The sequence below is a fragment of the Pan paniscus genome, chromosome X, assembly GCF_029289425.2.
Source record: "Pan paniscus chromosome X, NHGRI_mPanPan1-v2.0_pri, whole genome shotgun sequence".
NCBI lineage: Eukaryota > Metazoa > Chordata > Mammalia > Primates > Hominidae > Pan > Pan paniscus.
In genome coordinates, this window is record NC_073272.2 from 50315094 (window position 1) to 50328697 (window position 13604).

The 13604-nt window shown below is 53.3% G+C and overlaps 2 protein-coding genes across 2 annotated transcripts; one reads left to right on the top strand and one right to left on the bottom strand.

Annotated features, from left to right (window-relative positions):
- Nucleotides 1–2786: 2786 nt before the first annotated feature.
- On the top strand, nucleotides 2787–4115 carry ERAS (ES cell expressed Ras). The gene has a single exon (XM_034950256.3). The coding sequence runs from the start codon at nucleotides 3189–3191 to the stop codon at nucleotides 3888–3890; it is 702 nt and encodes a 233-aa protein (XP_034806147.1). The 5' UTR covers nucleotides 2787–3188; the 3' UTR covers nucleotides 3891–4115.
- Nucleotides 4116–5158: 1043 nt separating this feature from the next.
- PCSK1N (proprotein convertase subtilisin/kexin type 1 inhibitor) lies at nucleotides 5159–9676 on the bottom strand. The gene is made up of 3 exons (XM_034949907.2): nucleotides 9460–9676; nucleotides 5934–6406; nucleotides 5159–5520 (listed from the first exon to the last, which is right to left on the bottom strand). The coding sequence occupies exons 1-3, from the start codon at nucleotides 9571–9573 to the stop codon at nucleotides 5325–5327; spliced, it is 783 nt and encodes a 260-aa protein (XP_034805798.1). The 5' UTR covers nucleotides 9574–9676; the 3' UTR covers nucleotides 5159–5324.
- Between the last annotated feature and the right edge of the window lie 3928 nt (nucleotides 9677–13604).

Consider the following 13604-nt stretch of genomic DNA (forward strand, 5'->3'; position numbering starts at 1 on the left):
CAGGACTGTGCATGTGGTTGCCATAGCTGCAAGGGAGCCTGGGAAATGTGTAGCTTGACAGGCAGCCGCCTCCAATCAGGGTCTTTCTTCCCTGACAGAATGACCCCTCCTCTGTCACTGTCTTCTCCAGAGCTACCAAAAAACCGAGTTGAGGCAGCACAGGTTCTGTGGCCTGAAAGAGCTTCCCACAAAACCGTTCCCAAAGTCAGGCCATCCTGGTCAAAATCTGACACCCAACTCTCCCACACACACACACCACCAACAGGAAAGCAAGGGAGAGGCGCCACAGGGGACACACGGGGAGGTTTGGCCGCCGTCCGTGCACCCCTAGAGGCCGCTGTGGCACCCACGTGCCTGTGCGCAAGCCGCCTGGGGGGGCACGACCCCTTGCTCCCCCGGGGCAATGGCACGGGCAGGGGCGGGGCAGTGGCAGGGGCAGGGGCGCGGCGCAGGGGGGTGGGCAGCCTGAGGAGCCGAGGGAGGGCGGCTGCGCATGTCCACTCCCCCAACCGCCGCTGGGGTGCCCCGGGGAGCAACGTCGCCCCCCGCCAGGCCTGTCAGAGCGTCCCAGCGTGCCCGCCTCCCCACGGACACAGGTGAGCGAGGCGCCGGTGCCCCTGGCCCTGCCAGGCCTGGGGGTATCCCCGCGCCGGCTTTGGGGGATCGTCCCCCAAGCGCCAAGCCTTCTCCCGGGCGAGCAGCCCCTCACTCGGCCGGCCGGGAGGGGTGTCGGCGCTTGGCTGGAAGCGGGGCCGCCTCACCCGGAGTCGGGATGGGTCTTGACAGGATGCCTGGGCGACGCTGCTCACACCGAGCCCGAAGTGGAGTCCTGGTTTCGGGGACCCTTCCGCACTCCGAGCTTTGCACCTCACCCGGCCTCGTCCGGGAAAGCACGACCTGGCGAGGCCGCCCTAACCCCAGGTCCCGGCCCCTTAGCGCGCCAGCCTCGGTGAGCTGGGCGAAGCCCCCCAACCTGGTCCCAGCGGCTCTGAGCGCGCGGCCACGGGGACCCGCCAGGAGCCCAGGGGACCCGCCGGGGGCTCCGCGCCACTTGAGAGGACCGAGCCCCCAATCCCCGGCGCCTCCCGCGGGCTGAGACCCCGGGCCAGTTCCCTCGGCACGTGCCTCTGCGCCTCGGGCTCCTCCCGGGAGCGGAGCCTTGGGGACCAGGGCCGCGGCCTCCCTGCGCGTCGCGGGGACTGGGCGAGTGTGGCCCCGTCCCGCCAGGCACCTGGGGTGGAAGCTGCGCTCCGCCACTCGGCCAGGCCCCGGGCTTTCCTTCCTCACCGTCGGCGCCCCCAGACTCCAGCCGCTCAGACCCCGACTTAAGAGGCAGCCTCGACCCCGCCTCTGCCTTCTGACCCATCCCTAAAGATGGCCGGGCACCCCTACAGGACCCCCAGAAGCCGACCTCTCCCTCCACGTGCGCCGCCGCCTCGCCCCTCCCCGCAGTCCTCCAGGTCTTCTTCCTGTCCCCAACCGTCGGGGACCCCCAAGCTCCGTCCTCCGCTTCCTGCTCTCTTCATCCCGCCCCCGCTCCTTCTGGGCCAACGCCGCCAGTGACTATTCCCAGGGATCCCTCAGAGCTGAGGACGCCGCGGCCGCATCCCCATTTGGGACCTTGCCCCGACTCCGACCTCCGGATCTCCAGCTCCACCAAACCTCGAAGCCACCATCCGCCCCCAAACTGCCGCTGCGCCAGGCTTTCGGAGGGGAGTCGTGGCAACAGCCATTAGGATGCACTAAGCAGGGCACTTCCTGAGCCCAAGGACACCGAGGGGCATTCACTGAGTGAATGGGGATGTGCTGCTAATACTAACACTAATTGACCACCTGCCGTGTGCCCATCCTCTTCGAACATGCAACTTCCTTGTTCCTTATCTTGTTACTGTCTCTTTCTCTCTGCCAGAATCCAATCCTCACAAGGGCAGGGACTGGGGTCTGTTTTGTTAACTGCCATATCACAATGCCTGGCACGAAGGAAGATTCTTGAATTAATGAATGGAGATTAAATTATAATTTAAAAGCCTGGCATGAACTGAGCACCTTCTGCATGCTTATCACCCGCTACTGACATATAGTTCACTTTTTTTTTTTTTTTTTTTTTGAGACGGAGTTTTGCTCTTATCTCCCAGGCTGGAGTGCAAGTGGTGTGATCTCAGCTCACTGCAACCTCCGCCTCCCGGGTTCAAGCGATTCTTCTGCCTCAGCCTCCCGAGTAGCTGGGATTACAGGCGTCCACCACCACGCCTGGCTAATTTTTTTGTGTTTTTATTAGAGACAGGGTTTCGCAATGTTGGGCAGGCTGGTCTCGAACTCCTGACCTCAGGTGATCCACCCGACTCGGCCTCCAAAGTGCTGGGATTACAGCCGTGAGCCATTGTGCCCCGCCCCCTTTTTAACCTAGTTTGTTGTCTCTCACCCCGACCAGAATATAACCTTCATGAGGGCTACAGTTTGTTGTCTATTTATTGCCCAACTCCATGTCCTTGCCACACAGTAGGTTCCCAATAAATGTGTGTTGAATAATTAATAAAGACTACATTCTAATGATAATGGCTAACAGACCACGTGATTTACATATTTATTTGGTTTATTGTATTATCTGTCTCTGCCTTTTAGAACATAAACCTTCTGGGGGTGGGAATGTTGGGTCCCTACTGTCTGGCAGGCACTGTGCTGGGCTAGGGTTCAATGGTGACCAAAACCGGCAAAATCCTGCCCTCCCTCCGTCATGGGGAGGAACTGCTAATGGGCATGGGGATTCTTTTCCAGGTGAGGAAAATGTTCTAAAATTTACTTATGGTGATAGTTGCACAACTTCGTGAATATGCTAAAACCCGTTAAATTGGACACTAGCTGGCTGAACTTGATGGGATGTAAATTACATCTCAATAAAGCTGTTTGGGAAATCCAGCCTTCACAGTTGTTGATTCGCGTGAGGAGGGAAGGAGAGATGGGGGGACGTGGGACAGGGAGAAAACAACATAAATCATATATATATAGCATGCAAATTGGAAGGTGATCAGCACACAATAGGCATTCAATAAATGTTGAAATAATGACACCCCACTGTCTCCTTGCCCTCAAATGGTCTCCCCTAACGTATCCCCTGTTGTCTTGCTTCTTCTCTTCCCACTTGCAGAGCCTGCTGCCCACGTCTCTTCCCTGAGCTGCCTGCTGGGGTCATGGAGCTGCCAACAAAGCCTGGCACCTTCGACCTGGGCCTGGCCACATGGAGCCCTTCCTTCCAGGGGGAAACCCACCGGGCTCAGGCACGCCGCAGGGATGTTGGCAGGCAGCTGCCTGAGTACAAGGCTGTGGTGGTGGGCGCCAGTGGCGTGGGCAAGAGTGCGCTGACCATCCAGCTGAACCACCAGTGCTTCGTGGAGGACCACGACCCCACCATCCAGGATTCCTACTGGAAGGAGTTGACCCTGGACAGTGGGGACTGCATTCTGAATGTGCTGGACACAGCAGGGCAGGCCATCCATAGGGCCCTGCGTGACCAGTGCCTGGCTGTCTGTGATGGTGTGCTGGGCGTCTTCGCTCTCGATGACCCCTCGTCTCTGATCCAGCTGCAGCAGATATGGGCCACCTGGGGCCCTCACCCCGCCCAGCCCCTTGTCCTCGTGGGCAACAAGTGTGACCTTGTGACCACTGCTGGAGATGCTCATGCCGCTGCTGCAGCCCTCGCACACAGCTGGGGGGCCCACTTCGTGGAGACCTCGGCCAAAACACGGCAAGGCGTGGAGGAGGCCTTTTCCCTGCTGGTCCATGAGATCCAGAGGGTCCAGGAGGCCATGGCGAAGGAGCCCATGGCAAGGTCCTGTAGGGAGAAGACCCGGCACCAGAAGGCCACCTGCCACTGTGGCTGCTCTGTGGCCTGAAGGTCTTGGCCAAGAAATGTAGACCTTCCCCCAGGCCAGGGTGATTGTTCATTTGACATGAGACCCCTGAGGCAACTAGCCTTGAGGGACACATCCGGTATACTAGGGAAAGATGGACATCTCTCTTGTTTTCACTTGGTGAGGGGCTTTTTGGTAACATGGGAGTGCCTAATGTTGCTTTTGTTATGTCAAGTTGAAAGATTTTGTGCAAAATTAAATAAATGGTGTTTTGGGTTTCAAAGCTGCCTCCATGCCGAGTGTTATGTGGGTGGGAGTGAGACTGGGTAGAATGTTACTTGAGTTGTGAGAATTCTTTCATTCAAGAAATTCAGGGGGAGCCCACTGTGTGCTAGGCTCCGCTTTATATATAAGGGAGGTAGAGGCAAACAAGACACTTAAAAATCCTTGCCCTTATAGATATGGCATCAGGCTAGATAGTGATAAAGGCTACGTGTTAAAGGCAGGTGAAGGAATAGGGTGACAAGTCCAGGAAAGCCTTCTTGAGAGTAGGTGACATCTGGACAAAAACCTGAAGATATCCAGAGGCAGAGGGACTAGCCAGTGCAAAGACCATGGCCACAAATCAGCTGCCACCACAGCAACCCTCAGTATATCCAGGGCCTGGAGCAAGAGTACAGGTAGGCCTCTACACTACATAACTAAATATGTAAACGTTCAGACATTACGAATCAAGCTTTACAAAGTAAATGAAATACACCCTATCCTACTTTGGCAAATACACTTTATTAGTGACCTGGATACCCAGGCTCCAATTTCTCAGCCTTCTCAGAGTTCCCTGCCAGAATGTGCCTGTCTGCCAAAGAGTGTGCCTGCACTGGGGCCTCCCGACCCTCAGTGCCCTCTCCCTTTCTCTCCGCCCTCTCCTTTTCTCTTCCCCACATCAGGAGGTGTTCATGTGTGCCTGCGACATCCCAGCCAGCACCTCAAGCTCTACTCACGTGCCCCACAAAGCCACCCCTTGGCCCTCAGGAGGATGGTCCCTTGGAAGATGATGGTGCAGGCCCTGAAAGTGGCCTCAAAGCCTGGGATCCCCATACCCAAGTGAGGCCTAAAAGGGGGACACAAGATCCGCGATTGTCCATGTGGATGTCTTCCCCTCCACCCCTAGGAGAGACATACACTGAGCAGGTGATTGCTCTAAAGTGCAGGACCCAGGGTAGAGTCTCCTCTCTCCTGGTCTAAGGGCAACCACCACCGCGGGGAACCACCAGCCCCTAGAAACTGCCACTCACACAGACAAGCACAGAGCTGCTTCAGATCATGTTTATTGTGGGGCCAGGGGGTAGGGATCCTCGGGTGAGAGGGCTGGCTGGCCGGGGTAAGTTGCTCTGGACGTGCTGGCGGGGAGCAGTCCTGGTGGCGGGATGGCGGGGGCACTTCTGGGTCCCAGGGTGCACGGGATCCGGGCAGTGCTCAGGGTGGCAAGAGGCGGCGTGCAGGCACCTGGGGCGCCGGGGTCTCTAGGCGTTTCACACGCAGCAGCGCCCCTAGCACGCCCTCAGGGGGCAGCTCAGAGCCCACATCGTGGTCGGCGGCACGGCGGAGGCGGCGCGGGGCTGCCACCCCCTCGGAGTCCGCGCTTCCCGCAAGAATCCGTCCCAGCAAGTACCTGCAGGGCCGAGCGCAGTGCAGTGAGGCGGTGTCCGCGGTGGGGCGTTCCCCCGCCCCACGCTCGGGGCCCAGAACGCAGGATCCACAACCACATACTGCCTGGGGACACGGTTCCCTCCCCAAGAAGGCGTCCTCAGCCCACTGCTTTCAGTAGACAGCCGTCCTCGCCTTTCATCCCAGAAACTGTGGCTTCCCCGCCTCCCTCTCCCCTTCCCAGGACCTGGGGTCCACTTCCCCCACTGAGTCAGCCAGGCATCCTTGCCCGGACTCCCTGGATCCAGGACCTCACTCCCTCTTAGGGCCCCAGGACTTAGGGGTTCGCACTCCACGGGGGAAGCAGGCTTCCCAGTTCCTCGCCCTCGTCCTCCCCGGACGCAGGCGCCCGACCCCTCCCCACCCCCTGCCGGGCACCTCAGCAGCTCGGGGTCCACGTCGGGTGTCTCGTCGCCTGCCTCCTCAGCATCCGGGCCCGCGGGGCCGTCGTCGTAGACCGGGGGCCGGGGTCGGAGCGCCGCGGCGGGGACGGGCGCGGGGACAAGCTGGGCTGCGAGGGCGGCAGGGTCAAGGCGGGCGCGGAGCAGAGCGCGAGCGAGCTGCGCTGCAGGCGCGTCGGGGTCGTCGTCCAGGCCCAGAGCCGGATCAGAGTTGCGGGGGGCGCCCCAGACGCGCAGCAGCTGCGCCAGGACGCGCGCCTGCTGATCCTCAGCCTCCTGCGCCTCGGCCCGCGCCCGCTCCTGACGTTCGGCCTCCAGCAGATGCGCCAGCGCCCGCGCCAGCTCCTGCACCGCCCCCGCCGCCTCACCTCGGGGCACTGACCGCCGGAAGCGGCGAGGAGCGCCAGTCTCAGCCAAGGGCGGAGACGCTGCGCTTAGGCCGCGGGGCTCCTGCGGGAAAATGAGGTGGGGGAAAAGAGTTTGTCAGCGTCCGTCGAGACAGGGAACCCCAGCCCGGGAAGCTCCGTGGGCCTCAAACATCCCAGATGCCACCAAAAGCACCGTGACCATCCAAATATACCCGGACACCCCTAAGGCCACTGGAAACCACCAAATATCTCCACACGCACTTAAGACCACCAAAGATCCCCAGACACCCCCCACCCCCACCCCACAGCGCGCCAGTGATCCCTTGGTGACTCTCATAATTCCTCCCTCCCCACCCCCACTCCTGGAGACCGAGTTTCTTCATAAGAGTAGTGATGGTAGATATGACAGTTATAGATTTTTCCATATTTAATATTGTGGACAATAGGAACTATATGAATAAACTTGTTCATATATCATTTGGCATGCGTACAAGTTCATCTGTAGAATAAATTACCCAATGACAAATTTTCAGTTCAAGCAGTTTTGAAACAATTTCCACAAGTTTAAAGAAATAAAAGAGGGTACCAATAATCTGAGCAAGGAATAAAAGATCATAAAAATGACTGTGAAGGTTTGGAAAAGAAACATACAGGCCACATATAAATATGTTTAAAGGGAGTGATGCCTGCAACACAAATAGTCAATGAAAGAGTAGTACACAGAAGATACAGAGAATTCCTAAAAAGTAGTAAGAGAAAAACAAACTCATACAGAAATAGAAAAAATACATGATCGCCTATTTCACAAAAATGATTACTAAACATATGAAAAATTGGGCCAGGTGTAGTGGTTCATGCCTGTAATCCCAGCACTTTGGGAGGCCAAGGCAGGAAGATCGCTTGAGGCCAGGAGTTTGAGACCAGCCTGGTCAAAATGGCGAGACCCTGTCTCTACAAAAAATAAAACCAAAAAAAAAGAGCGGGGCACAAGCCCATAGTCCCAGCTACTTGGGAAGATGAGGTGGGAGGATCACCTGAGTCCAGAAGCTCAAGGTTGCAGTGAGCCCAGATCGCACCACTGCACTCCAGCGTGCATGACAGAGGAAGACCCTGTCTCTAACAAACATAAAATAAAATTAAAAACCTCATTAGTAATCAGGGGAAAGCAAATTAAAATGCCAGGGAGATACTATGCATAATATAACCAAAAGATTGACCCAAATCAAAAAGTCTGATAATATGAAGTGTTGATATGAATGCAGAAAAATGGGAACTCTCATACTATGCTGGTGAGAATTAAACTGGCAAAGTAATTTTGCAGAGCGGTTTGACAATATCTAAAAAGATGCACATATCCTATGACCCACTCCTGGGATGTCACTCCCCAGAGCAGTTTTGGCACATATGCTACTGGTCACAAGTTCGTGAAAGATGACGGCAGCACTGTTCGTAATAGCATAAAAGGGCGGGGGAGAAAGAAAAGCCTGGAAACAATCCAATGTCCACTGACAAATTGAGAATACATATATAAATCATGATGTCCTCATAGGATGTAATATTATGCAGCAATAAAAATAAATGAATTACAGCCACATGCATCAACTTGGATGAATCTCGCGACCAGAATAGAGCCAAGGGAAAAAAAACACGTCAAGTTCCAGAATTTCACTGCAGACTGCCTGAGACTACTAGACACCCTGAGGACTTCCTAGTGACCCCTAGTGACTACGAGGAACCAGTCACCCAGTATGATTCCGTTTCAATAATGTTCAAAAGCAGGAAAAATTAAACAATGGATTTTTTTGAGAGCTACACCTATGTGATAAGCTACAAACAAAAGTAAGGGATCAATGGACAGAAAATACAGAATAAGGACTGTGGGGGGACAGGGGCTGCCATGGCGAGGGGCACGCAGGGGCTTCTAACTCTTGGTCAGGCTCTATTTATTAAGCTGAGTGACTGCTACACGAGAGAGTTATTTTGTCATCATTCTTTACATTGTACATATATATTAAACACATTGTTACACGGATATAAGGTAACAGTTTTTTTTAATTCCCATCTTTGATGCAGACAGTATTGAAGAGCTAGAGGAGGATGCCTCTCCAAGTGCCCTTGCTGGCGCCCACCACTCCTCAGTCACCCCGGGGTATCACACTCACCAGCAATCACAGCCTCACACACACTCATGAGGACTGACAGGCCTGGAGATGTCACATATACAGCCCAACACTGCCACAGCCACATGCAAGGACCTGCACACGTTCACATCCGCAGCTGCTCCTGCAGTTACAATCGCCAAGCCACCCAGGTGCAAGGACATGCACCATCCTTAAAGACACAATGCAGCAGAGAGACATCATGGCTCCTCTCCTCAGGATGACACAGCTCCACAAAGAAACGGAGAGAAACAGTCTCAGGAACACGCAAACGAAATCCCAGGCACTTGGTCCAACAGAACCACTATGGAATGTGCACACGGAGATGCGAAGACCATTCCCTCTCAAACACAAACGAAATCACACACACACACACACACAGAGAGAGAGAGAGAGAGAGAGAGAGAGAGACACGCCCATAGGCCAAGCCAACACACATAATAAGGATTCACAAATATCCACACGGTGTCACTGAGAAAACAATCGGACCCACAAAAGAATCGCGCACAGAATTATCCCGGTATCACACACACTACACACCCAGACGCACCACGGCACCTTTCTAGGACACTTGGAAGCGCTCAAACCAAAGAACACACACTTTCAAGGACACGACACCTCCACACCGCTGTCCTCACATCACACGCACACACACCGATGCGCGCGCGCCCTTTCTTAAAGCGCCTTAGTGCCGTGGACAGCGTCACAGGCACCGGGCACGGAGAGGTGGGCAGGGCACGGTTACCGGCGGCGCCCCGGACAACGCCACCCGCACAGGCAGAGACCAAGTCAGGTCTCAGGTGTGCCGGCGTGGCCTGGGCGCGGACCGGCGGCCGGAGCCCGGGCCACCCTCGTCGATCTCTCCGCACGTCCCGGGAGCCGGCTCGGGCGGGGGTGAGGCGGCGCAGCCCCAACCCCAACCCTCGCCAGTGGCATCCTCCCCCAACCCCCACCCCTCGCCGGACTGGGGTCGCACCTTTACCGGCCGCGCGCAGAGCGCGGGGGGCGGCCGAAACAGGCCGAGCAGCAGCAGCACCAAAAGGCCGACGCCCCCGGCCCGCGGCCCCCAGAGCAGCGGCGACCCCGCCATGCTGCCCCAGCGAGCCGGGCTCCGGACGGGCGGACTGGCTGGCAAGTGCGCAGTGCCGGGGCGAGCTGGCGAGGCTGCGGCGCTCTGCGGCTGCGCACGCCCGGAACCAGGCCCCCCCGCTCCCCCGCCCCCACCCCACCCACCCGACCGACGCAGGCGCAGCCTGGGGAGCTGGCAGCCCCACCAGACCTCCCGTCGCCATGGAGATGCCCAAAGGGCAAGGTGGAGAGCTGGCGGTTGCCATGGCAGTCGGAGGGCAGTTGCTGGGGCAACCGACCTTACTGTTACCTTAGTAGACAGGAAAACAGGCAAGAAAAATTGACTCAGTGGAGTGGAATGGGGGTCTGGTCCTCATCTCTCTTCCTTGGGGAGGAGATGGACTTTAGTTTGTTCATTAGATAAATAGTTAATGGATCACCCGCAGTGGGCCCGGCCCGCGCCAGGGAGATGGGTTCAATCTAGGTGATGTGACCATGGACAGCTCAGTTGGCCATTCTAAGGCTCAGGCTCTCAGCGGCGTAAAGGGGTTACTACTGACAGCCTCCCTCAAAGTGACCTTGGAGGTTTAGAATGACATTCAGTAGGAGCTCAATAAATGCTCCTTTCCATCCTCTCCTTGTCTCTTTGTGTTTTTTTTTTTTCTGACAGTGTCTCGCTGTGTCCTCCAGGCTGGAGGACAGTGGCCGGATCTCAGCTCACTGCAATTTCCACCTCCAGGGTTCAAGCAATTCTCATGCCTCAGCCTGCCAAGTAGCTGGGACTACAGGTGCCCACCACCACGCCTGGCTAATTTTTGTATTTTTGTAGAGATGGGGTTTCGTCATGTTGCCAGGTTGGTCTCCAACTTCTGAGCTCAAGCAATCGGCCCTCCTCGGCCTCCCAAAGTGCTGGGATTACAGGCGTTGAGCCACCATGCCTGGCCCCAGCCCAATACTTTCATCTCTCCATGGCTCTCTGTGTTTATCTTTCTGCCCTTATGTGCCCACAGCTCTCTCTGTGTCTTCCTCTCCCCATATGTCTCTCCTTGTCTATGACTTTCTCTCCTTTCATCTCTCCAACCGCTGTCTTGTCTCTGTCTTTATTTTACTGTCTATATCTACTTGTTTTCCATAGATAGATATATACATAGATACATATATGCATAGACTTTACCCATATATTGTTCCAGAAATAAGTTCAAGCCACTAAAATGACATATCAAAGGAAACAAGATCTTGAAAAAATGTATGTGTATCCATAGGGGGAAAAATGTTGGGGAGGGAATGTCATCAATGGTTATCTCTGGGGAGGTAACTAATGGTTTGTTACTTTCTCCTTTATACTTTTCTGTTGTCTGAAAAAAAAAATTACAATAGGCCAGGCGCGGTGGCTCATGCTTGTAATCCCAGCACTTTGGGAGGCCGAAGTGGGTGTATCACCTGAGGTCAGGAGTTTGAGACCAGCCTGGCCAACATGGTGAAACCCCATCTCTACTGAAAATACAAAAATTAGCCAGGCATGGTGACACGCGCCTGTAATCCCAGCTACTCAGGAGGCTGAGGAGGAGGAGAACTGCTTGAACCTGAGAGGCAGAGGTTGCAGTGAGCTGAGATGGTGCCACTGCATTCCAGCCTGGGCGACAGAGCAAGACTCCGTCTCAAAAACAAAAAAAGATCATCTGAATAAATGAAGACACAATACATGTTCCTGGATGAGGCAATTTCATTTTATAAAGATGTCAAGTCTATCCAAACTAATATATAATTTCTATGTAATTTCAATTTAAACCCCAGCTGAATATTTTAAAGAAAATCAATTAAATGTACTTTTTATTTTGTTTTATTTTTAATCCTACTCCTTCTGTAATAAAATGTGTAATAAAATTTGTTTTGGTTTGTTTGTTTATTTGTGTTTTGAGACAGGGTCTCACTCTGTCACCCAGGCTGGAATGCAGTGGCGAAATCACGGCTCACTGCAACCTCCACTTCCCAGGCTCAAGCAATCCTCCCACCTCAGCCTTCCGACTTGCTGGGACTACAGGTGTTCCCCACCATGCCCAGCTAATTTTTGCATTTTTCTGTAGAGACAGGTTTCACCATGTTGCCCAGGCTGCTCTTGAACTCCTGGGTTCAAGTGATCCACCCACCTTGGCCTCCCAAAGTGCTGGGATTATAGGCATAAGCCACCACACCTGGCCATATTTTTAAATGTATATAAGAGTCCATGCAAAAATTTGTACACAAATGTTCAAAGCAGCATTATTTATAATAGCAAAAAGTGGAAACAACCCAAATGTTCATCAATAGATGAACAGATAAGTAAAATGAGGTTTCTCCATATCATTGAATATTATTCAGCCATAAAAAGGAATGAAGTGGGGCCGGGTGTGGTGCTGTAATCCCAGCACTTTGGGAGGCCGAGGCAGGCGGATTACTTGAGGCCAGAAGTTCGAGACCAGCCTAGCCAACATGGCGAAACTCCATCTCTACTAAAAATATAAAAATTAGCGGGGCGTGGTGGTGCATGCCTGTAATCTCAGCTACTCAGGAGAATCGCTGGAACCTGGGAGGCATGGGTTGCAGTGAGCAGAGATCGCACCACTGCACTCCTGAGCAACAGGGAGAGACTCCGTCTCAAAAAAAAAAAATCTCATGTATCCCATAAATATACACACCATGTACTTATAAAAATTAAAGATTAAGGGGCTGGGCATGGTGGCTCACGCCTGCAATCCCACCACTTTGGGAGGCTGAGGCAGGTGGATCACGAGGTCAAGAGATCCAGACTATCCTGGCCAACATGGTGAAACCTCGTCTCTACTAAAAATACAAAAATTAGCTGGCATGGCAGCAGGCGCCTGTAATCCCAGCTACTCGGGAGGCTGAAGCAGGAGAATCGCTTGAGCCCGGGAGGCGGAGGTTGCAGTTAGCCGAGATCGCGCCACTGCACTCCAGCCGGGTGACAGAGCAAGACTCTGTCTCAAAAAAAGGAATTAAAGATTAAAAACATTTGATATGCATGGTTGATTATCCTAGGTAAAAAGAATTACAGATAAATACAAATATGTATACATGAAAATGGATATGAGTTTTGTTTATTGAAAAGTTATAGGGGCGAGGACAAAAGACTACAAAAATTAAGAAATAAAAATAAAAAGTTATTACAGCTTATTAATGGTAATATTATAATTAATACATACATAATTTTATTTATCATACTAAGTTCATTGTATTTTGAAACTGCGGAAAATTTTTTAATTTATTGACTATGTGTAGATTGACTGACTTCGAGATAGAGTCTCGCTTTGTCACCAAGGCTGGAGTGCTGTGGTGCCATCTCAGCTCACTGCAACCTACTCCCCTTGTGTTCAAGTGATTTTCATGCCTCAGCCTCCCGAGCAGCTGGGACTACAGGTGCACGCCACCACATCTGGCTAATTTTGGTATTTTTTGTAGAGACGGGGTTTTTGCCATGTTGCCCAGGCTGGTCTGAAACTCCTGACCTCAAGTGATCTGCCTGCCTCAGCCTCCCAAAATGCTGGGATTACAGGTGTGAGTCACCATGCCAGGCCTGTATCTGTAGATTTATATTTCCATGTATAACTAACTACATACATATACTTATATTAATAAATTCTCTACTGGAAATTATTGCATGAATAATGTACAAAAGATGTAAAATTAGAATTTGTGTCCTTTTACTATGAAATAACTAAATTATTGTTTTCCTAGTTCAGTGGAGGTTTCTTTTGTCATCAAAAATAATCTATCTTTCTGTGCTTTTCGACATATTCTTAAATCTTTTGTTGTTGTTGTTGTTGTTGTTTGAGACGGAGTTTCACTCTGTTGCCCAGTATGGAGTGCAGTGGCATGATCTCGGCTCAGTGCAAACTCTGCCTCCCGGGTTCAAGCGATTCTCCTGCCTCAGCCTCCCGAGTAGCTGGGATTACAGGCGTGTGCCACCATGACCAGCTAATGTCTGTATTTTTAGTAGAGATGGGGTTTTGCTATGTTGGCCAGGCTGGTCTCCAACTCCTGACCTCAAGCGATCCG